At 52.8% G+C, this 20,863-nt stretch overlaps 1 protein-coding gene across 1 annotated transcript in view; it reads left to right on the plus strand.

The window, feature by feature from the left end:
* GCN1 (GCN1 activator of EIF2AK4) overlaps positions 1–17,872 on the plus strand; it is a 57,606-nt gene extending 39,734 nt beyond the window's left edge. Inside the window, exons 40-58 of the mRNA XM_028116414.2 lie at positions 58–196; positions 286–482; positions 679–821; positions 1,903–2,020; positions 2,131–2,346; positions 4,332–4,496; positions 5,708–5,869; positions 6,152–6,244; positions 6,479–6,622; positions 6,719–6,988; positions 7,233–7,346; positions 7,799–8,029; positions 10,605–10,798; positions 10,939–11,053; positions 13,067–13,163; positions 13,506–13,654; positions 14,164–14,271; positions 16,335–16,553; positions 17,178–17,872. Coding sequence (XP_027972215.1) covers positions 58–196; positions 286–482; positions 679–821; positions 1,903–2,020; positions 2,131–2,346; positions 4,332–4,496; positions 5,708–5,869; positions 6,152–6,244; positions 6,479–6,622; positions 6,719–6,988; positions 7,233–7,346; positions 7,799–8,029; positions 10,605–10,798; positions 10,939–11,053; positions 13,067–13,163; positions 13,506–13,654; positions 14,164–14,271; positions 16,335–16,553; positions 17,178–17,303 — 3,000 coding nt within the window. The 3' untranslated portion in view covers positions 17,304–17,872. The remainder of the gene's footprint in view (positions 1–57; positions 197–285; positions 483–678; positions 822–1,902; positions 2,021–2,130; positions 2,347–4,331; positions 4,497–5,707; positions 5,870–6,151; positions 6,245–6,478; positions 6,623–6,718; positions 6,989–7,232; positions 7,347–7,798; positions 8,030–10,604; positions 10,799–10,938; positions 11,054–13,066; positions 13,164–13,505; positions 13,655–14,163; positions 14,272–16,334; positions 16,554–17,177) is intronic.
* The last annotated feature ends 2,991 nt before the right edge of the window (positions 17,873–20,863 follow it).

Genomic DNA, 20,863 nt, shown 5'->3' on the forward strand with positions numbered 1-20,863 from the left:
CTAGTTTTGAGACGCCGAAACTCCTCCCATCCTGGCTCTCGCTCGGTTCCCTGACAGGTGCGGACAGTGTCTGCAAAGGCTCTTGGGGCCATGGTGAAGGGCATGGGGGAGTCGTGCTTTGAGGACTTGCTGCCATGGCTGATGGAGACGCTGACCTATGAGCAGAGCTCTGTGGATCGCTCGGGTGCTGCGCAAGGTGAGGCCAGGGCAGGCCCAGGGGCCAGATGGGGAATGCTAGCTAGGGGTCCTCCGATCCAGTGGGTTCATTCTGTCCTTTTGTTGCAGGGTTGGCCGAGGTTATGGCTGGCTTAGGGGTGGAGAAGTTGGAGAAGCTGATGCCAGAAATTGTGGCTACAGCCAGCAAAGTGGACATTGCACCCCACGTCCGAGATGGCTATATCATGATGTTCAATTACCTGCCCATCACCTTCGGGGACAAGTTCACTCCTTACGTGGGGCCCATCATCCCCTGTATCCTAAAAGTAGGCACCAGGGACCAGGCTGAGGGTAGCATTATGGGGTGGGACAGGATGCACCTGCTCTTCTTGGAGTCAGGGCTCCCTGCCAGCTGGGACTGGGTGGCAAGAATCCTCATCCTGCTCTCAGGGCGTCCCATTTCCTTTGGGTCTGGTGCCTGGGGGGAAGCGGCCCTGGCTGACCCAGCCTCTGTGTGCACAGGCTCTTGCTGATGAGAATGAGTTCGTGCGGGACACTGCCCTGCGGGCGGGCCAGCGGGTCATCTCCATGTACGCCGAGACGGCCATCGCCCTGCTGCTGCCCCAGCTGGAGCAAGGCCTCTTTGATGATCTCTGGAGAATAAGGTAAGGTCTTGGGTGGAAAGACCCAGTGGCCCCGGCTTTGCGTTTTGGGAACTCTGAGTGAGAAATGAGGAGTAGAATGTTGCCAAGAACTCTCTCAATGCTCTTAACCATTCAGTGACTCTCCAGTTTTGTGTAGCAGTGTCTCGAACCTGATTCTCTTTTGGAAAGTTCGCTCTATTTAGTCCTTCAGTTTATATTAGAATTTTAAACACGAGTGCTTTTTAATCTGGAATGTCGACTTTTGGGCATTGATTCCAAGGACAAATTTGGTCAGACACTTAGAGATATATGTAGAAGAATGTTTTTTGCAGTATGCTTTAGCATTCAAAAAATTGGAAGTTGGTTTAAAAAAAGCTGGCCCATCCACATGGTGAGCTTTTTATTCAGCCATTACAAAAAATGGCATAAGAGGACTACATTAGCTGACGCAGAAAGTGCCTCACCCTGTTGCTGACGGAACAGTGTAGGCCACAGCCTACTGCCTCTGGTGCGGGCCCACTTCCCACATTGGGTGGGAGTGTGTGTGTGTCTGTAGATGGCGATGTGTGTAGAGTGTCACCAGAGTATCAGGGAGGCTGCCTCGGTAGTGGGAGTTTGGGCAAATGTTTACACTCACTTTCTTTGTGTTTTTCTGTGGTTTTTGAATCTGCCTTGAATAGGGCTATGTTTTTGCAGTCATTAAAAATAATAAACCTAAAGTAATTGGAAGAGAAATAAGTTTATCCTTCTAGGCCTCTCCTTATGTGTCCAGTTCTGATGATCAGCATTCTTGGTTCCCTGTTAATTCTTCTTTCTGTACTCTCCCTCTTCTTCCCAACTTTTATTATAGAAATGTTCATATATGTTTTTTTAAAAACGTTGATTTTTCCCATTACTAAAGTAATACATATTCATTAGTAGAAAACTTGGGAACAAGATAATGTGGGGAAGTGTAAAGAAATGAAAATTGTCTAACGTCCCTCATTCCATGATAACCACCGTGAATATTTTGGGTGCGCTTCCTTCCAGTGTCTTTTTTACTCAGTTGTGCCCCAAGACTGTCCCTGTGGCTGTGTGACACTGTTTTTGGCATCCTCCTTAGGTTCAGCTCTGTTCAGCTGCTTGGGGATCTCCTGTTCCACATCTCTGGGGTCACCGGGAAGATGACCACAGAAACTGCCTCTGAAGATGATAACTTTGGAACTGCCCAATCCAACAAGGTGCGCACCTTGAGTTGGTTTTCCGCCCTTGGTGGGTAGGGATGTGCTCCGGCACTTGTGCTGTGGGGGCTTCCCCACCCTGTGTTCTCCCTTCTTTCTCACTGCCGCAGGCTATCATCACTGCCCTGGGCGTAGATCGGCGGAACCGGGTGTTGGCGGGGCTGTACATGGGCCGCTCAGATACCCAGCTGGTTGTGCGACAGGCGTCTTTGCATGTCTGGAAGATTGTGGTCTCTAATACCCCCCGCACCTTGCGTGAGATCCTGCCCACTCTCTTTGGGCTGCTGCTGGGTTTCTTGGCCAGCACGTGTGCAGATAAGAGAACTGTAAGTTTCTGGACCTTGCTTCTGATCCAGCATCAAAGGCTAGGGTGCCTAGGGCCGCCTGTCTAAGAGGAGAACATTTACTTACGTAGTCATTCAGTGGTTACCCTTAGAAAGAAAACAGCCAGATATTTTGCCTGCAAGATGGATTTATTCAGGAATTGCAGTCTGAGATATGTAGGCCATGGCAAAACTATAGGCAACTGTGGGGAACAAAGGAGTGGAATATTCTTTTATAGAGGGAAGGGGGTCTTCAGGAGGGCTGTTGGAAACAAAAAGCCTATTGGAGGAAACTGGGAGTTTGAAGTATAGTGACTGTTCATTGGCTGAGTTGTGATGGTGTCTCATTGGCTGGGCTGTTCCCCGGGGAGGAGAAAAATCTCCCTTCATCCTGCTGGGCCAGTAAAATATGTTTCTTCCTGTTCAGTCTGCAAGCTTCATCTTTTCCTGTTGGGTCTGCAATTGATGGAAGAGTCGTAGGGTATGGGAATGCCCTGTTCTGGCCTAACTCCCCCCGCCCTTTTTTTAAAAATTTATTTATTTGAGAGCGCATGCACGTACAAGGACGTGGGGGGAGGGGCAGAGGGAGAGGGAGAGAGAAACTTCAGCAGACTTTGTGCTCAGTGTGGAGCGAACTTGGGACTCCCATCTCACGACCCTGAGATCGGCACCTGAGCCAAAACTAAGAGTCAGACACCTAACAGACTACGCCATCCAGGCACTCCTCCTGACTCCATTCTAAAGGAGGTTTTCTTTTATTAATGTTCCCACAACGTGGGCGTCTGGGTGGCTCAGTCGTTAAGCATCTGCCTTTGGCTCGGGTCATGATCCCAGGGTCCGGGGGTTGAGCCCCACATCGGGTGCTCTGCTCTGCGAGAAGCCTGCCTCTCCCTCTCCCACTCCCCCTGCTTGTGTTCCTGCTCTCCCTGTCTCTCTCTCTGTCAAATAAATAAAATCTTAAAAATAAACAGATAATAAAATCTTTAAAAAGAAATTTTTCCCGCAACAAATATTTATTAAGCATCTACTATGTGCTAAGCAGGGCCTGAAACCTGGGGATATAATGGGGAAGAAAGGCAGCCTTATCCTCATCCTTGTGAGCTACTCTCTGGTAGGGGAGGTGGAGGTTTATCAGATCGTCACACAAGCAGATGTAAATGCAGTTATAGTAAACGCTGCATGAGCGCCGCAGATGTGGTAACAGGGCTTTGTCCATCTGGGAGGGGCTGGGGAAGCTGCTCAGGGGAAATGATGCTTGAGGTTAGAAGATGGTTAAGTACTAACTGGGTGAGGTAGTGAGGAAAGCCTATTCCACACTGGGGGAAGAGGGCTTTAGATGCAAGGGCCAGGATGTGCAGAAGCCAACAGTAGAGGCTGGGCGGGGGCTGCTGGGTCTAGAATGAGAAACGGGGGTGAGGGTGTGAGTTGAGGCTGACCCGGGCGGGGGCGGAGCCGGGCCAGGCGGTTCTGTGGTTGGGAGGATGGGCCCAGCCTGGGCTCATGATTACTTCTGCCAGTCTCCTTTGGCCCACTCCCAACCCCCATCCCTGGCAAGCAAACTACATACTTGGCTCTAAGGAAGGGTTTGCATGAGGCCTCAGGGAAGATGGGGTTTTCCCCTTAAAAGCATTGTGCCCAGTTCAGCTCCCCTTGGGCAACAGTGCAGGGTTAAGTGATTTCTAGGCTCTGGTTATCAATTTAGGGAAACTGGCTCTTGACCGGGCATCATACGATGAGTTTCCTGTTCATATATAAGGTGCTAGTTCTTGCTTTAGGTTGTGTAGGTGTGTGTGACACAAAGAAATAATTGTGTTTTTTAGTGTTTTGCAAGTACCCTAGTGGCTCTTCAGGGCTAAGAGCATTTGGGGAAGTTAAGTCAGTGACTCAGATGAAGTGTAGGAGGTTCCAGGGCCCTCACTCTGGAGTTGCCTTCCGGGTACCCTGGGGTTTGCAGGGCATTGATGCTCTGGCTTGATCTCTGCTGACAGATTGCAGCAAGGACATTGGGCGATCTCGTCCGGAAGTTAGGGGAGAAAATCCTGCCCGAGATCATCCCCATCCTCGAGGAAGGCCTGAGGTCTCAAAAGAGCGATGAGAGGCAAGGCGTGTGCATTGGGCTGAGCGAGATCATGAAGTCCACCAGCCGGGACGCCGTGAGTGTCTTCTAAGGGCCCCAGAGGTGACCGGACGTGCAGGGCTGGCGGCAGGTTAGGGGAGAAGCTAGGGGGACTTCATCCTCAGGGACATGTTGCTGGCAGTGGGGCTGGACTGGAGTTTCCTTGTTCGTTTCCCAGGCTAAGAATGAAGCAGTGTAGAGTCCTCGAGTGGCCCAAGGAAATTGGAGGTGATCTTTTTCTCACCGCTACTGAAGCTGCTCCAGATTAATCCCTTTCGTGTCACTACTGCAGTTCAGTTATAATGTGGGGTGTCCTTGGCAGGGAAGGGAGAGAGGGCTGCACGCACTCTTACAAGGAGTGTAGCAGATGAGTGTTAAGTACCTGATGGGTGGAAACATGTCATTTGCGGCAGTGATACTGTCCCATAGCAGCTGCATTCAAGGGGCTAGCGATCCTTGCCCTAAGCTTACTTTCTGAGGGTGATCCTCGGAACACTCCTGGGGAACGATTGAGCAGGCGTAGGACTCTCAGTTGGCATAAAAGCTAGGAAGTGGCCGGCCGGTCAGAAATGTAAGCACATGGCTTATTTGCTTAGCCTAAGTGAGCATCCTCCTCTGAGCTACTGGCCCCTTCTCCTGTGTGTATCAGTATAAGTGTTACATTTGGGGGTTTACATTTGCATTTGACAAAAAATACAAATTGTCACCAACTAGAGTTGTGATTCACTGAATAGTTACTGAGTCCCCTCAAAGGCTGAGACCTTGCTGCCAGTGAGGCCGATACATAATCAGTCCTCTGATTCGTAGTGGGCTTTGGTTTGGCAGGGGGGGGACTGGTTCTAGAGGGAGCAGAACTATCTTCAGCCCCACAGTAGCCCCAAAGGTGTCACCGAGGAACAAGTGTTTGAGTTGAGTCTTGAGGACTTGGAGTTTTCCAAGAGGATGAGCAAAGGAGAGAATCGGGGGGAGTGGGGTCGCGCCATGCAGGGCCTTGCCGTAGGAAGGAGCTCTTCTGGGAGATGGAGAGTATGTGGAGAGCTCACCTAAAAAACCGGGCTTCTCCGTCGTAGGCTGCATATCCTCTCTGCTATTTTATACTTGCTCATTTTCACAGACTACCTAAGTTAAAAGTCAAGCCAAGGGGGTCAGTGGTGGCCGGGCTGGGCCGGAGGTCCTCGTCCACCCCCCTTCACAGGCTTCTGCCCCTTGGCTGCCTCTGCAAGGTACAGCGCATGGGTGCTGTTGCAGGTCCTGTACTTCTCGGAGTCCCTCGTACCCACAGCGAGGAAGGCTCTGTGTGACCCGCTGGAGGAAGTCAGAGAGGCCGCGGCCAAGACCTTCGAGCAGCTGCACTCCACCATCGGCCACCAGGCTCTGGAGGACATTCTCCCATTTTTACTGAAGCAGCTGGTGAGTGGCTCTTTCACACACCTACCAGTTTGGCTTTCACTGACTTTGTAGAAGCACAACGCAGGGGGCTTATTCTGCCAAAGCAGCCGCAGTGTGGGCCCCCGAGGGAGTGGGTGCAACAGGCTCAGATTCGGCTCTGTGCTTCTCCTTCGACAGTAAGCAAGTGGTGCAGTGGGAAGGGAGGGAGGAAAGTGGTGAGGGAAGTTGGCTGTGGCTGGTCTAGACGGCCGGGGTGGGGACGGGAGCCAGCGCCTCAATTTTGCCTCCGATGCCTTTCTGCAGGATGATGAGGAAGTGTCAGAATTTGCCTTGGATGGCCTGAAGCAGGTTATGGCCATCAAGAGTCGTGTGGTGCTCCCCTACCTCGTGCCCAAGGTAAATCCCACCCCACAGCAAACCCCCTCTGGCCCAGAAACCACAGCCATGTGGTTATTCCTCGGCCTGCTGCGGAGACCTTTTCTGAGCTGAGATGCGGGGGGAGGCCAGAGGTGGGTGCCGGGGGCCCCGGAGCAGACACAGTGCCCAAGTAGCAGCGATGGGACCTCCCAGAGCTAGCACAGCTGCCAGCACGGGCCAGCGGTCACTGAACTGACCTTCGTCGTTCTGCAGCTGACCACTCCACCTGTCAACACCCGGGTGCTGGCTTTCCTTTCGTCTGTGGCTGGCGATGCCTTGACCCGTCACCTTGGAGTGATCCTCCCGGCCGTCATGTTGGCCCTGAAGGAGAAGCTCGGGACTCCGGACGAGCAGCTGGTGAGCATCATGATTACCCCTGGCAGCTTCCTAACAGCCGTCCTGGCCTGCCTCCGGAGGAGCTGTGCTCAGCCCGGGCTTCCCCTGTGGTTTCAGGAGATGGCCAACTGTCAGGCTGTGATCCTCTCAGTAGAGGATGACACTGGGCACCGGATCATCATTGAGGATCTGCTGGAGGCCACCCGCAGCCCTGAGGTGGGCATGAGGCAGGCTGCCGCCATCATCCTCAACATTTACTGTTCGCGCTCGAAGGCTGACTACACCAGCCACCTGCGGAGCCTGGTCTCTGGCCTAATCCGTCTCTTCAACGACTCCAGCCCGGTGGTTCTGGAGGAGAGCTGGGATGCCCTGAATGCCATCACCAAGGTGAGGGGACTGCTGACCGCAGAGCCAGCTTTTGATTATAGACCAGTCCAGACGCTTTGAAGATTAGACTCTTAAAATAGCCCACGACGTACCTATCAGGCAGCTGCAACATTTACCAATGCATGGCCAATCTCTCTGATGCTCCCACCCACACCTTTCCCCTGCTGTATCATTTTGAAGCAGTCTTGGGAGGGCTGTACTCAGAACCCTGACATCCTCTCTGCTTTTTCATGCCTTCCCACAGAAGCTCGATGCTGGCAACCAACTGGCACTAATTGAAGAACTGCACAAAGAAATCCGGCTCATAGGGAACGAGAGCAAAGGCGAGCATGTGCCAGGGTTCTGCCTCCCGAAGAAGGTGAGTCAGGGCCCCGTGCGGGGTGCTACAGGCATGTGGCCTTCCTTTGCCTCCACCCTTGATCCTAGGTCTGTGTCAGGGCAGATGACTTAGTGTTCTAGGTGCTGTTCGACACCTTCACAGAAGCGGGTTTCTTCCCCATGGTGGCCATATGAGGACAGGGTCCATGCCGCCTTCAGTTTAAACTGTGGAGGCCACCTCAGCCAGAGCAAGTGAGTCACAGAGGTGGCAGCATGTGAACCTATGATGGGCCTGCCAGAGCTCCTCTCATCACTGCCCAGTCAGGACCGTTCCCCAGCCAGCACCTTCTCAGGCTGGGACCTCGACACCTGAACCAGTCTCTCTCATGGAGTCCCAGAGAGGGTGGCGGACAGGAGGGCTGTGCTTTGCGCAGGAGACCCCCGAGCCCAGGGCCTTTGAGATTGGACTCTCACTCGCAGTTCTCTTGTCAGGGAGTGACCTCCATCCTTCCAGTGTTGCGGGAGGGCGTCCTGACCGGCAGCCCAGAACAGAAGGAGGAAGCGGCTAAAGCTTTAGGTTTGGTGATCCGCCTGACCTCAGCTGACGCCCTAAGGCCCTCCGTGGTCAGCATCACTGGGCCTCTGATCCGCATCCTGGGGGACCGCTTCAGCTGGAACGTGAAGGCAGCCCTGCTCGAGACACTCAGCCTCTTGCTGGCCAAGGTGAGCCACCAAGGCGTTTATCTCTCGGTCTGTTCAGGTCTTAGAGGACAGATCTGCCTGCCATTTGGTGTCACATGGCAGCGAGGTGACGGCTCACGACGGAGAAACACCATGGCTGAGGGAGTTGAGACGCTGGGCGCTAGACTCACACTACATAGTGATCAATTCCAGGTCCGCCACTTAGTAGTTATGTGGCTGGGACACCCTTGGGAGAGTCCAGTAACCTCACCTGTGATTTGGGAGTGCCGCCACTGCCTGCCGCGTGAAGAGCCGCGCAGCCCGGGGCCTAGAGGATGTACCTTTGGGCCCGCCGCCTGACACATCCTCAGCACTGCACACTAATGCTGGTTGCTGTTTTTTGAAGGACTGTTGGTTCAAAGCAAAAACCCAGGGCCACAGAAATACGATTACACATTGTTTAAATATGCTCCTGTTCTTTATTGCTGCCTCATAAAGTGGGATGCAGAGGGACTGACGAGGAAGGAAAAGGAAGTCTGAGAGCATCTGGAATAACTTCAGTCTTGCCAAAAGTGTAAGGAGCAAAGAGCCAGCATATTAACTGTTTTTGATATTTAATGGGGCAATTATTTAGCCCTTTAGGTATAAAAAAAATTATAAACAAAGCCAAGATTTGTTGTTATAAAAACATTTTTTTTTTTAAGTTCTTGAGGTTTGGAAACAAAAGCAAGCTTAAAATTTGTAACTTTCCCCCCCCCTTTTGAGGGAAAGGTGTGGGGAGCAACTTCCCAGATAAAACATGGCATTGTGAGCATCAGCCTTGCTCTAGAGAAGATGTTTTTTTTTTAATTCAGTATCATTTTCACCTGTGTTCTGTGCTGTTCCTTTTTAAGATTTTATTTATTTAATTGAGAGCGCTTGCGTGCACGTGGGAGAGAGAGCGAGCACACATGTAAAGAGGGGGACGGGCAGAGGGAATCTCAAGCAGACTCTGTGCTCAGCATGGAGCTTTGATGCAGGGCCTGATGCCATGACTCTGAGATCATGACCTGAGCCAAAATCATGAGTTGGACACTTAACTGACTGAGCCACCCAGGCGCCCCTGTGCTGTTCTTTTCTGTGTGGTTTTTGTTTTGTTTTTTTTTAAGATTTTATTTATTTGATAGCAAGAGAGCACAAGCAGGGGGAGCAGTAGAAGGAGAGGGAGAAACAGGCTCCCCGCCGAGCAGGGAGCCCGATGCTGGGCTCAATCCCAGGACCCTGGGATCGTGACCTGAGCCGAAGGCAGATGCCCAACCATCTGAGCCACCCAGGCGCCCCTTCTGTGGTGTTTTATAACTCTGTACAAATGGAGCCCTGCCCTCACAGACTTTGTCTCTTAGGCCATGAGTTGATGTCGTCCATGGCCAGATGGTTCCTACCTCCGATTTATTGGCTTCACTTCATAGTGTGCCTCCCAGCAGCCTGCAACCCCCCAACCCCGGTATTTCCACACCTCCCAACAGCTACTTTGATTTTCCCAGTCTTGGGAGGGGTGACTTTCTGAGATCATTTGTTTCATAGGATTGTTCTGAGGGCTCTGTGTCAATGCTTAGCCCATATTTCGACTGCTCAGAAGATGGCACCTACCCTTATGTACCTAGTCCATTGCCCTGTCTTGGCCCTGGAATAGATCTTCGGTGGGGTGACAGCTGTCATCCTGTCCCGCTTTTTTTTTTTTTTTTAAGATTTTATTCATTTATTCATGAGAGAGAGAGAGAGAGAGAGGCAGAGGGAGAAGCAGGCTCCCAAGGAGCAGGGAGCCCGATGCGGGACTCGATCCCAGGACCCTGGGATCATGACCTGAGCCGAAGGGAGACGCTTAACCAACTGAGCCACCCAGGTGCCCTCTTTCTTTTTTTTTTTAAGATTATTTATTTGAGAGAGTGAGTGAGAGAAAGAAAGCACGAGCAGGGAGGAGGGGCAGAGGGAGAAGAACAAGCAGACTCCCCGCCGAGCAGGGAGCCTGATGCGGGACTCGATCCCAGGACCCCAGGATCATGACCTGAGCCGAAGGCAGAGGCTTAACTGACTAAACCACCAGGCTCTCTTCCCCTTTTTTTTTTTTTTTAAGATTTATTTATTTTAGAGAGAGAGAGCTAGGGGGAGGGGCAGAGGGAGAGGGAGAGAGTCCTGAGCAGACTCCGAGCCAAGTGTGGAGCCCAGTTCAGGGCTCGATCTCATGACCCAAGAGATCACAACTTGAGCCGAAACCAAGAGTCAGTCACTTAACCTACTGAGCCACCCTGGTGCCCCACTGTATTCGGAGATGGAGGTTTCAAGTCACTTGTCCATGTGGACTGGTCTCCACTTTAGCCAACTGATGGCTTCCTTGGAGGAGGTGAGGTGGTGGTGGTGCTGGTGGTCCTCTCCTGCCCCTCCTAGTTCAGTGAAGGATGCTGAAAATGGGACTGAGCAGAGCCTGTCTATGCCGGCGTTCCTCTCTTATGGAATATCTATTCCTAGCCTGCGTGCGGGAGCTTGTTCCACCCATGGTGGTTTATGATTCCTGCCTGTAGCACGCGGTGGCCTTGGACTCCACCACAGCTGTGCTTTCTTGTGTGGGTCTCTCGAACAGGTTGGGATTGCCCTGAAGCCCTTCTTGCCCCAGCTGCAGACCACTTTTACCAAAGCCCTGCAGGACTCCAACCGGGGGGTACGCCTGAAGGCTGCTGATGCGCTGGGGAAGCTCATCTCCATCCATATCAAGGTGGACCCCCTCTTCACCGAGCTGCTGAATGGAATCCGTGTCATGGAAGACCCGGGTGTCAGGTGAGGGGCCGCTGGGGCAGTGCTTGGCCGTGAGGAGGCCAGGTAGCTGCTGAAGCTTCCCGGGGCTGGGCTGGGCCTGTGTGGGTGGGAGCAGTGGTAAAGGAGAGCCGGGGTTTAAGTTGGGTGCGTTGGTTCTGTAGGGACACCATGCTGCAGGCCCTGAGGTTTGTGATTCAGGGAGCTGGGGCCAAAGTGGACGTGGTCATTCGGAAGAACATTGTCTCACTCCTGCTGAGCATGCTGGGACACGATGAGGTACGGCCGCAGGTGGACGGCAGGGCTGGTGGGCTCAACTGGTTCCCCTTCTCTTTGCTTTGGTTGGCGTCTCTGGTTTGTGTTAGAAGGACTGAGTACAGCTGCCGCCTGCTCAGTGGTAATGATCATTCCTGACGTTCCCATCACCCTTTACGGTTTACCAAACATTTGGTTGTGAGGGAGCCAGGGCGGGTAGTGTTGGTGGTGGTTCTGCTTCACAGATAAGGAAGGTAAGTTTTTCATGGTAAGGAAAGTAAGGATCTCTCGTTAATTTGCTGTCTAATTTTAAACAAGCTACTTTTCTTTTTTGCCCCTCATTTCCCCATGTGTCAAAATGAAGAGGTTCATTTATTGGTTCAGGAAACATTTGCTGAGACAAAGAGTCTAGCGCAGAGGTGAAGCAAGTATGGTCATGGCCCTTAAGAAATTTGGCCTTTGGTGTCGGGGACCAGCTGGGAGGTCTTAGCCCTGTTGGAGAGGTTGAGACCGACCTGGGGCCGCACCCTAGTGAGCGGTGGGGCCAAAGCCAGAATCCAAGCCCTGTGACTCCTTGTGCTGTCTTGGTTCCATCCGCGCAGCCCTTCCTTCCCCAGCCTGGAAGTGTAAGTTAAGTACTCATTGGCTGCCCAGTGCTGTGGCGGGCCCAGTAGCAGGTTGGGTCTATGGGTAAGAATTTTCTCTTTCTCCTTTGACAGACAGCCCGCTGTTGGGTGGCCTAATTTACACTTGTGAGGCCAATCTCTGGAGCGAGCCTCTGGGTTCACGTGGTTTGCGCTTCATTGTGCGCCCACGTGGGGCCGGCCCTTGTTGCCGCTGGGCTTACCACTGCTCTGGAAGTCTGGCCCAATCCCCAGCTGCTGCTCTCTGACTAGAGCCTCCGCCTTCTCTCCGGGTGCAGATGGGAGACTCTGCCTTCCTTTGGTCACAGTCTGTCAGGATTTTTACAGGGCCATGCCCAGTGTAAGCAAAAGTTAGTGTTTAGGCCAATTTGCATTTCACCACAGTGGCGCTTAATATAGATCCCATTGGAGAGAGTGGGTGTTGGAGAGAGCCAACTTTAGTCTTGCTGGGCACCTGGGCTTCTGCTTAGAGCTCAGAGGCCCAAACTGTGGTCAGATCGTTCTCCCCCTGCTCAGAGCTTCTCCTGGATCATTGGTGGCCAGCCAGGGTGCCAATCTGGCATTAACCTCTCAGCAGGTCGTTAGCCCTGGTTGGTTGGTTGGTTGGTTGGTTGGTTTTGAGGGAGGCACATCAGGTTGGCGCTTATTGATAACATAGCACGTAACTTAAAATCCGCTTGCTCACTCTTCCGTAGTTAGCTGGCTAGGGAGGAGCAGCAAGGAGCAGGTTGCATCTGGCTGATTTTGACAGAAAATGCTCAGCTTTCACTTGTCTTCCTTGGGTTGGTTAGTGGCTTCGTAGGACAAACCCGAATAATGGAGGTGGTGCTAGGGCAATGATACAGTAGAGAGGTAGCAGGGCGTCGCTCTGGACACGAGATGACACACAAGGCTGGCGGGGGGCGGGGGGGCTCAGGAGGAGAGGCGCTCTGAGCCGTTCTCTAGCTGACGTTCAGTGACATGGGCCGGGGCCGCCCCTCTCTGTGCTTCTCCCTGCCTCCCAGGGCTGTTGAGAGTAATTGAGAGAACACACTGAAAACATTCCCACTTTCTAAGAAGAAAGGTGCTCCATAAATACGGTTGTTGTTGCTATTACGGTGATCGTTACCGTATGTACACACACTGGCGTTTTCTATAATTGAGTGGAGTGCTGGGTGTGTGGGGGTTCGCTCCACACCCAGTGGCGGTTGCGGGAATGGCCGTCCCGCTCTGGCAGCAAGAGCCCGAGTGCCTGGAGCAAGGACAGGATTTAGCGCTCCCGATTTGCCTTGTTCTGCAGCCTCCCCTGCCCTCCATCCTGGGCAGAGGGGTTGCCTCCCCCCCCCCCCCCGCCCCCGACCTTGGAGCTGGTGGTGTGGCTCCCGCCGCCTCACTCCCTTCTGTGCCCTGTCAGGACAATACCCGTGTCTCCTCGGCTGGCTGCCTGGGGGAGCTGTGTGCCTTTCTGACTGAAGAGGAGCTCGGCGCTGTTCTTCAGCAGTGCTTGCTGGGTAGGTCTCCTCTGCACTGGCGAGCCCCTGCAGGGCCTGTCTCCCCTTTGCCTCGGGAGGGTCTTCTGGCAGCTGGCCTCTTCTGGGGAATTGAGCTCTTGAAACAAAATGGAGTTTCCAGGGGTCCTGTAGGCCCTTGCATCTCTGCTTAGAGAACACAGCTGTGAGTCTGAAGCAGCTTGAGAGACACCTCTCCTTAACTTGTCACATTGGACAGGGAGGTCCGGGTGCAGTGTGGACTGGGATTTCCGCTGGGCTCAGGTGGGCTAGGCCTGGGGGCTTCACGGGTGGTAGGGGCATACTGTAAAGTGCAGGTTGATCCAGTTGTGTCCTTCCACTCAGCGGACGTGTCTGGCATTGACTGGATGGTTCGGCACGGGCGGAGCCTGGCACTGTCCGTGGCTGTGAACGTGGCTCCCAGCAGACTCTGTGCGGGCAGGTATAGCAGTGAAGTTCAGGACATGATCCTCAGCAATGCCATGGCAGACAGGGTAAGGCTTAGGGGCAACCAGACCTGTCCTCCCCCTTCTCTAGCCCAAATTCCACCGCTATAGCCTTGTTGTCGTAGCATGGCCGGGGGTGTTGGGCGGGGGCTTGACCCCAGACTGGGCGGTGAGAGGCCTGGGTTCGAATTTTGCCTTTGCCAGTGATTTTCTGTGCCCTTGGGCCACGACTTGATCTCCTTGGGTCTCAGTTCCATTGTCTGTAAACAATGAGGAGTTTGGGTGGGAGCATCTAGAGGTCCTTTTGAGGTCAGAAGGTCTCTGAACTCCACTCCTGGAAGCCCGTGACATAGGCTTTGTCTGCCTCTCAGCCAGGGCAGCCTGTCTGCAAGAGAGCTGTCAAGGAGTCTTGGATGTGAAGTTGTTTGTGTGGGGGGGGTTGCTTGTGTGAGGGGCCAGGGTCCTGGAGATTACTGGGGACGGGACAGAGCCTGTCCCTGCTGCTCTGAGGAAGGGGCAGGGTGCCGCCCCATCCAGCTCTCTCCTCCCCCCCACAGATCCCCATTGCGGTGAGTGGGATCCGGGGCATGGGCTTCCTGATGAAGCATCATATCGAGACAGGAGGAGGACAGTTGCCAGCCAAACTCTCCAGCCTGTTCATTAAGGTGAGTAGGGGCAGCCTGGCCTGTGTGAAGGGCCCGTGACCAGAGAACACTGGAAGTGTGCTGTCAGACTGGCTGTGCTGGGGAGATCTCCGTACCCTTGGGAGTGGAACACAGAGTGGTTCTCTGTGCTTTTTTCTCTGGAAGAATGCCTGATTTCCTGTCAGATTCTCAAGTAGACCTGCGACCACAAGTCAAGAACCACTATTTTAGGGATGTCTGGGTGGCTCAGTTGGTTAAGCGACTGCCTTCGGCCCAGGGTCCTGGGATGGAGCCCCGCATCGAGCTCCCTGCTCAGCAGGAAGTCTGCTTCTCCCTTTCCCACTCCCCCTGCTTGTGTTCCCTCTCTCGCTCTCTCTCTGTCAAATAAAAATCTTAAAAAAAAACACACACACACACACAAAAACCACTATTCTATATATTTTTTAAAACATTTCTTTGTTTTAATTTTATCCTTTCTCAAACATGTGCTGTGGTATCACATCATGGTTTAATTTGCATTTGTCTGTGGCTAATGATGTAGAACACATTTTTTTTCGAGATTTTATTTATTTTTAGAGCTTTGAGAGAGAGAGAGAGCAGGCGCACATGTGAGTGAGGGGAGGGGCGGAGGGGGAAGGAGAAAATCTCGAGCAGACTCCACATTGAGTGTAGAGCCTGATGTGGGGCTCGATCTCACGACCCTGAGATCACCACCTGAGCTGAAACCAAGAGTGGTGGGAGGGTTAACCGACTGCCCCAGCCAGGCTCCCCTGTAGAACAATTTGTATGTGCTTTTTAGCCAGCCCCACATGTACTTGGTGGAGTGTTTATTGACATCTTTTGCCATTCTTAAAATTGTATTCTTTCTTTTTTTTCATTTTTTTTTAAGATTTTATTTATTTATTTGACAGACACACAGCAAGAGAGGGAACACAAGCAGAGGGAGTGGGAGAGGGAGAAGCAGGCTTCCCGCGGAGCAGGGAGCCCGATGTAGGGCTCGATCCCATGACCCTGGGATCATGACCTGAGCCGAAGGCAGACGCTTAACGACTGAGCCACCCAGGCGCCCCTCCTTTCTTTTCTGATACTGAAGTGTTAAGAGCTATTTATGTATTCTGCACATAAGACCTTTAAGAACCACTCTCTTAGGCATTTTCTAGGCATCTGGATTTAGCAAACTTTGGGGCAGACCTGGGTTCAATTCTTAATAAATCTTTTCCTCCCCACCTCCTTCTCATTGGCATGGCACCTACCGTGGTTATTGTGGTGGCTGCAGGGCCCCAGTTAGGAGAGCTGGGGAGCCGGACAGCACCCTGCCGCCTGTGTCATAAAGTATGCTGCTCCAGCATTAGTGTGCACACAAATCAGAACCAGCATCTGCATTCTAAGAGGTGGGGCCAAGTGTGAGACTCTGCCTTTGTAACCAGCTCCCAGGTGATGTTGGTGCTGCTGGCGTGTGGCCCTTGATTGAGTGGTGAGGTTCCTGCAGACCCGGGAGCCCCACTGAAAGTTCTCAGGGCCCCCATTAGATCGAGCTCGTGTGACGGCTTCACCTTGCACGCGGCTCTTCATCAGTGTTTACATAGGATCTTCTGTGCACCCGGCTGGGCTAGACCCTCCAGGCCTGGAGGTGCATGGGGCAGACAAGATCTGTGGAGTTGGAGATGCACAGAAAGCCTGCGGGGATGGGGAGGACCCTAATTTAGAGAGGGTTGTCAGCAGAGATCTCTGAGGGGGACATCTGAGCTGCGGCCTGAAGGAGGAGAGGAGCCAACCATGTGAGGACTGGGGGCAGGCACGTCCCGGGCAGTGGGACCAGCCAGTGCGGAGGCCCGAGGGTAGGAAGGAGCCGGTGTGCCTGAGGAAGTGAAAGCCCCATGTGGGCCAGGAGTTGTGAGCAAAAGGGAGAGAGATGGGCCGAGTCACAGCTTGTCTATCACCCACCCATGAGGGGGAAGGCAGGCCTCGGAAGGGAGCAGTGGGGTCAGTTTCCAGGTGAAGAGGGAGTGTCAGGGTGGAAATCTGGGCTTCCTTGAGAAACAGACTGGCTATGCCTGATGAAAAGCTTGTGGTCCTCTTCACAGTGTCTGCAGAACCCATCCAGTGACATCAGGCTCGTGGCAGAGAAGATGATCTGGTGGGCAAACAAGGACCCGCTGCCTCCCCTGGATCCCCAGGCCATCAAACCTGTCCTGAAGGCTCTTCTGGACAACACCAAGGATAAAAACACTGTCGTGAGGGCCTACAGCGACCAGGCGATTGTCAACCTCCTCAAGATGCGGCAGGGCGAAGAGGTGTTCCAGGTGGGTACCTGCTACAGCCGCTCGGCTCGATGCTCTCCTCCTGTGCGGCATCTTTAAGTATCAGGCTACACTCCGCCACCCCGTATGCTGAGTGTTGGGGGCAGATTGTGGTCAGGTGACTGGTCTAGTGCCTAAAACAGTCCTCTGTTCCTGTGGTGTTCAGGCTTCTTTTGGCAACAGAGCCCTTTCTCCAGATAGAGTGTCACATGGCACCCAAACCTATCAAACCAAGCCCAGGAGGGCCGCCTGGTGAAGCCCAGAGCCCTGCTCACGCATTCCTCTGCCCCCAGGCACCTTTTTTTTTTTTCTTAATTTTTAATTTTTTAAGTAATCTCTACACTCAATGTGGGGCTTGAACTAACAACCCCAGGATCAAGAGTAGCATGGTCCACAAGTTCCCCTCCCCTGACAGAGCACCGAAAACCCTCCCTGCCCCCACCCCACCCGTTCTCAGCACAAGAAAAGCATGAGGTGTGGTTTACTTGGCTTCCCAGACTCCTTTATTTTGTCAGATTCCACCCTAGCACTTCTAGTTCTGAGGTTAACACTCATTTTTGCCTTGGCTTGAGGAAACCTGAAGTCAAGTTTTCTGACAGCGTCTCCTCCTTTCCGTCTTCCCCACAGGCCCTCTCCAAGATCCTGGATGTGGCCAGTTTGGAGGTGCTGAATGAGTGCACCCGCCGGTCCCTGAAGAAGCTGGCCAGCCAGGCCGACTCCACGGAGCCCGTGGATGACACCATCCTGACCTGATAGGCCTGGGCCCCACACGCTGGGCTCCACCTCTTTGTTCAATGTTTTCATTTTTGAAAATACGTTTGTTCCGATGGGGAGCTTAGGAGATGGTGTTCCCAGAAAGTATTTTAATATTTCAACAGACCACAGCCAAAGCCTTAAATCAAACCCACACACAACTGAAAATTGCCTCCTCCATCTCTCACCTTTTTCTTTGGAGAAGAGACAAAAAAGCACATGGGTGAGCCTCACCAAATGGTAGCCAAGAGCTATCATCCAGCTGAACATGGCTAGGTCTGGAACAGGTGGGGTCAGACTTCCGGTTCCTCTTCCCCTGTGCTTGAGCTCTGCTTCAGGAGCCAGTGCTACCAGCCTCTGCTTAGATCCTGAGTGGGGCACCGACCTGTGGAGGTTGGCCCGGGGTTCTGTGTCTTGGCGTGGCTTTGCAGTGTTGTGCGGCCTGATTGGATCTGACCCCGGTCGGGTGAACGTGACATGGCACCCTCGCAGTTCACAAGTCAGGGAGGGGTACTGGTTCAAATGCGGGTTGTTTGAAGGAGGAATGTTTAATAAAGGCTTTGATTTAATCTTGATATAAGCAGATTTTTTAAAATCTCTAAGCCAGCCATTAAACAGGAAGCTTCATGCACCAGGAATAAGGCAAGGCTTGCAGCCGTTCTCGTGAGCATCGGCAGCACTCTGGCTTCTGGGTGCCTCTCCTGCTCTGGTAGGTCTTGCAGAAATCTACACGCTTCTCTGTCCTGAGGTTGGGTGTTCGGGAGGTGTGCGGCCAGGCCCGTGATCTCACCAAGTACGGAAAATGCAGGGGTCGAATTCGCCACTTGCCGGCTTTGTCCTGACTCAGAAAGGTTGGCAGCTTCCGGCAGTCAAGTTTAAAAGAGAAGTCCATCCCCTCTGTGGAGTAAGAACGAGCCACATTCCTGGAGTCAGAGGACTTGCTGTAGGAAAGTAAAGCTGCAGCTCAGCATCTGCCTCCTTTATGAATGACTTCCTTCCTCCTCGTTCTTAGAAGGCTCGTGGTCCACACGTCCTGTCTGATGGAGCACACAAGTTTTTCTGGGCTGTTTCCCTCTGGGCCCAGTGACGCAAGTTTTTCTGGGCTGTTTCCCTGGTCACAATATGGAATAAATCTACCGAAATGACTGGCCAGAGCTGTAAAAGGAAGGAAAACTAAATGTGGTGGTAGCGAACTCATTTTGTAAAAGATCTAAAATGTACCAAAAAAGAATCAAGGCGTGGCTTATTAATGCAGCAGAGGTAGAAAGTAGCCCCATGACTCAGCACTTCTGATGAGTAAGGCAAGGTGACCTCTGAGATACTTCTGATGAAATCCTTGCTTTCTATGCCCAAACCTTCTGTGTCACAGGACTTCCTATTTTCTTGCAGCAGGCATGGGCTCAGCTGGCTCAGGGTAACCGTAGACTCCCAGGGCTGCAGGGGCGCTGGAGAGGTCGGCTGAGTCAGTCCCCAGAGCCAGAGCAGCCAATGGGGGCAGCTTTTGGTAGCCATGGTAACTGTTCCCTGCTTCTGGGATTCAGATGGTCATCAGCATCCTCTCAGCTGCCTGGGGCTGATGTCCAGCAAGCTGTCTGCACATGTGGTCAGCTCTGCCAGTCAGCCAAGGGTGGCAGATGAAGTTTCTGTGTGAGGGGGCCGCGGGCTGGGAAAGCTCTGTAAGCTCTGAGGTGTGGTCTTCAGTGTTTCCTCCAAGATCTTAGAACAGATGCTTTCGTCCATCTTTGGTGTTCAGCCCCCGGTGTGGAAATTGGGAGGGAAACCTGATGTACTGAGAGGTAGAAGACACTGAGTAAGCAAGATCCAAAAGAAAAACACCAGGTTTTAGTTCCAGAAACTGGAGGAGGGTGAGATCTCTCCGTTCAGGATGGACGGATGGAGGTTGATTCACAGACAGAGATGACTCAGAGTCTCCCAGAGCATGTTGAATTGCTTTCCCTGAGTCTGCAGGGGGGGCGTGGGCTCCCGGGAAGTGAGCCTCAAAGGGCTGTCACAGGCCTGGTGGTGGAGCAGGCACAGAGGACCGTGTCAGCCCAGAGGGAGGCCTGGCACCCCCAGAAAGAGCAGCCCTGTGTGAACACCCCGGAGGAAGTGGCGCTGAGCTGCAGAGAAGCAGAGCTGTTTGCCCTTGGGCAAGCCGTCCAGCCTCTCTGGGCCAGTGTTCTCATCTGTAAAATGAGGGATTTGGGATGGAAGCTCTAAGAGTCTCTTGTTCTCAAAGTTACAAAATGATTATAACTGATGACATTTGGCATTTTTTCATTTAATCCTCTCTGCCTATGAAATAGGTTCTCTGTGGTTACTGTGCTCCAGAGGAGAGGATTTGGGAGAGTGAGCAGTCATTCACCTGGGGTCATATGGCTCACCAGTGGTAGTCTGTCCCCAGAGCATACATCCCTGGCTTTGCTCTTCTGTGCTGGCTAGTTAGGCCCTAGCATTTTCCATTCTTTGTAGTGGTGCCTCCAGCCCTTTCACGTCCTCGTGCTGCACACAGAGTATGTGGCTGAGCGGCTCTGGGTGACTGGCCCAGGGCTCCCCCTGGATGCTGTGCTGGCTGATCGATAACCTCACCCCATTCATAGGACACTTGCTTTAGAAAAGACACTTATTCCCGAGGACTCATAGTGATCCTTGAGGGAGGAGACCCCCATCTTTCTCTTTGTGCCTCTGAAAGGCAGTGACAAAATAACGTGCCCTTAGCTAACCCAGGGAGAACTAAACTGAGCCTCTAACTCCTTCACCTAACTCTGGGAGCCTCTGGGATTCTGGGCATCAAGATTATTTTAAAATGTGGGAGAGGGTGACAGGCTTCACATCCATTCTGGGAACCAAACCTCCAGGGAAGTTCCCTTCGGCTCCTTGCTGTGATGCCCGCTTGGGAGAGGGGCAAGGGACCTGTGGGATTGATTCTTCTGTTTGCAGGGATTTGGAGATAACATTTTACTGAGAGCAGATTTTTTTTTTTTTTTTTACATTACCGAGAGCAGATTCTGAAACAAAATCGGTCGTTAGGACTGTTTTTCTTTCTTTCTTTCTTTTTTTTTTTAAAGATTTTATTCATTTATTTGACAGAGAGAGACACAGCGAGAGAGGGAACACAAGCAGGGGGAGAGGGAGAGGCAGAAGCAAGCCTCCCGCTGAGCGGGGAGCCCGATGTGGGGCTCGATCCCAGGACCCCGGGATCATGACCTGAGCCGAAGGCAGACGCCCAACTGCTGAGCCACCCAGGCGCCCCAGGACTGTTTTTCTAAGTAGGAGGCTGTATGGACGTGTGGTAAATTGCTTCAAGCCTTTCTAAATTAGAACAATAGGGAGAAACAGGAAAGGCCTCACTGAAAGATCTAGGTCCTGAGAGGTTTTTAAGGAAACGCAGACGGCGCTTTCGCTCTGTATGGTGTACTGCTGGGGAAGCCGTGTGAACTTGAGGGCAGGTTGGAACCTTAACTTCACCTCTTGATGGTAAGCCAGGTGACCCAGAGTATGTTCCTCCACCTGAGCCCACATGTCCTTATCTGTACGGTGACGGGACGGTCGCAGGCTGG

Source organism: Eumetopias jubatus, unplaced genomic scaffold (assembly GCF_037043125.1).
Source record: "Eumetopias jubatus isolate StellerSeaLion01/CBP00866 unplaced genomic scaffold, mEumJub1_p1.0 scaffold_16, whole genome shotgun sequence".
In the NCBI taxonomy this organism is placed as follows: Eukaryota; Metazoa; Chordata; class Mammalia; order Carnivora; family Otariidae; genus Eumetopias; species Eumetopias jubatus.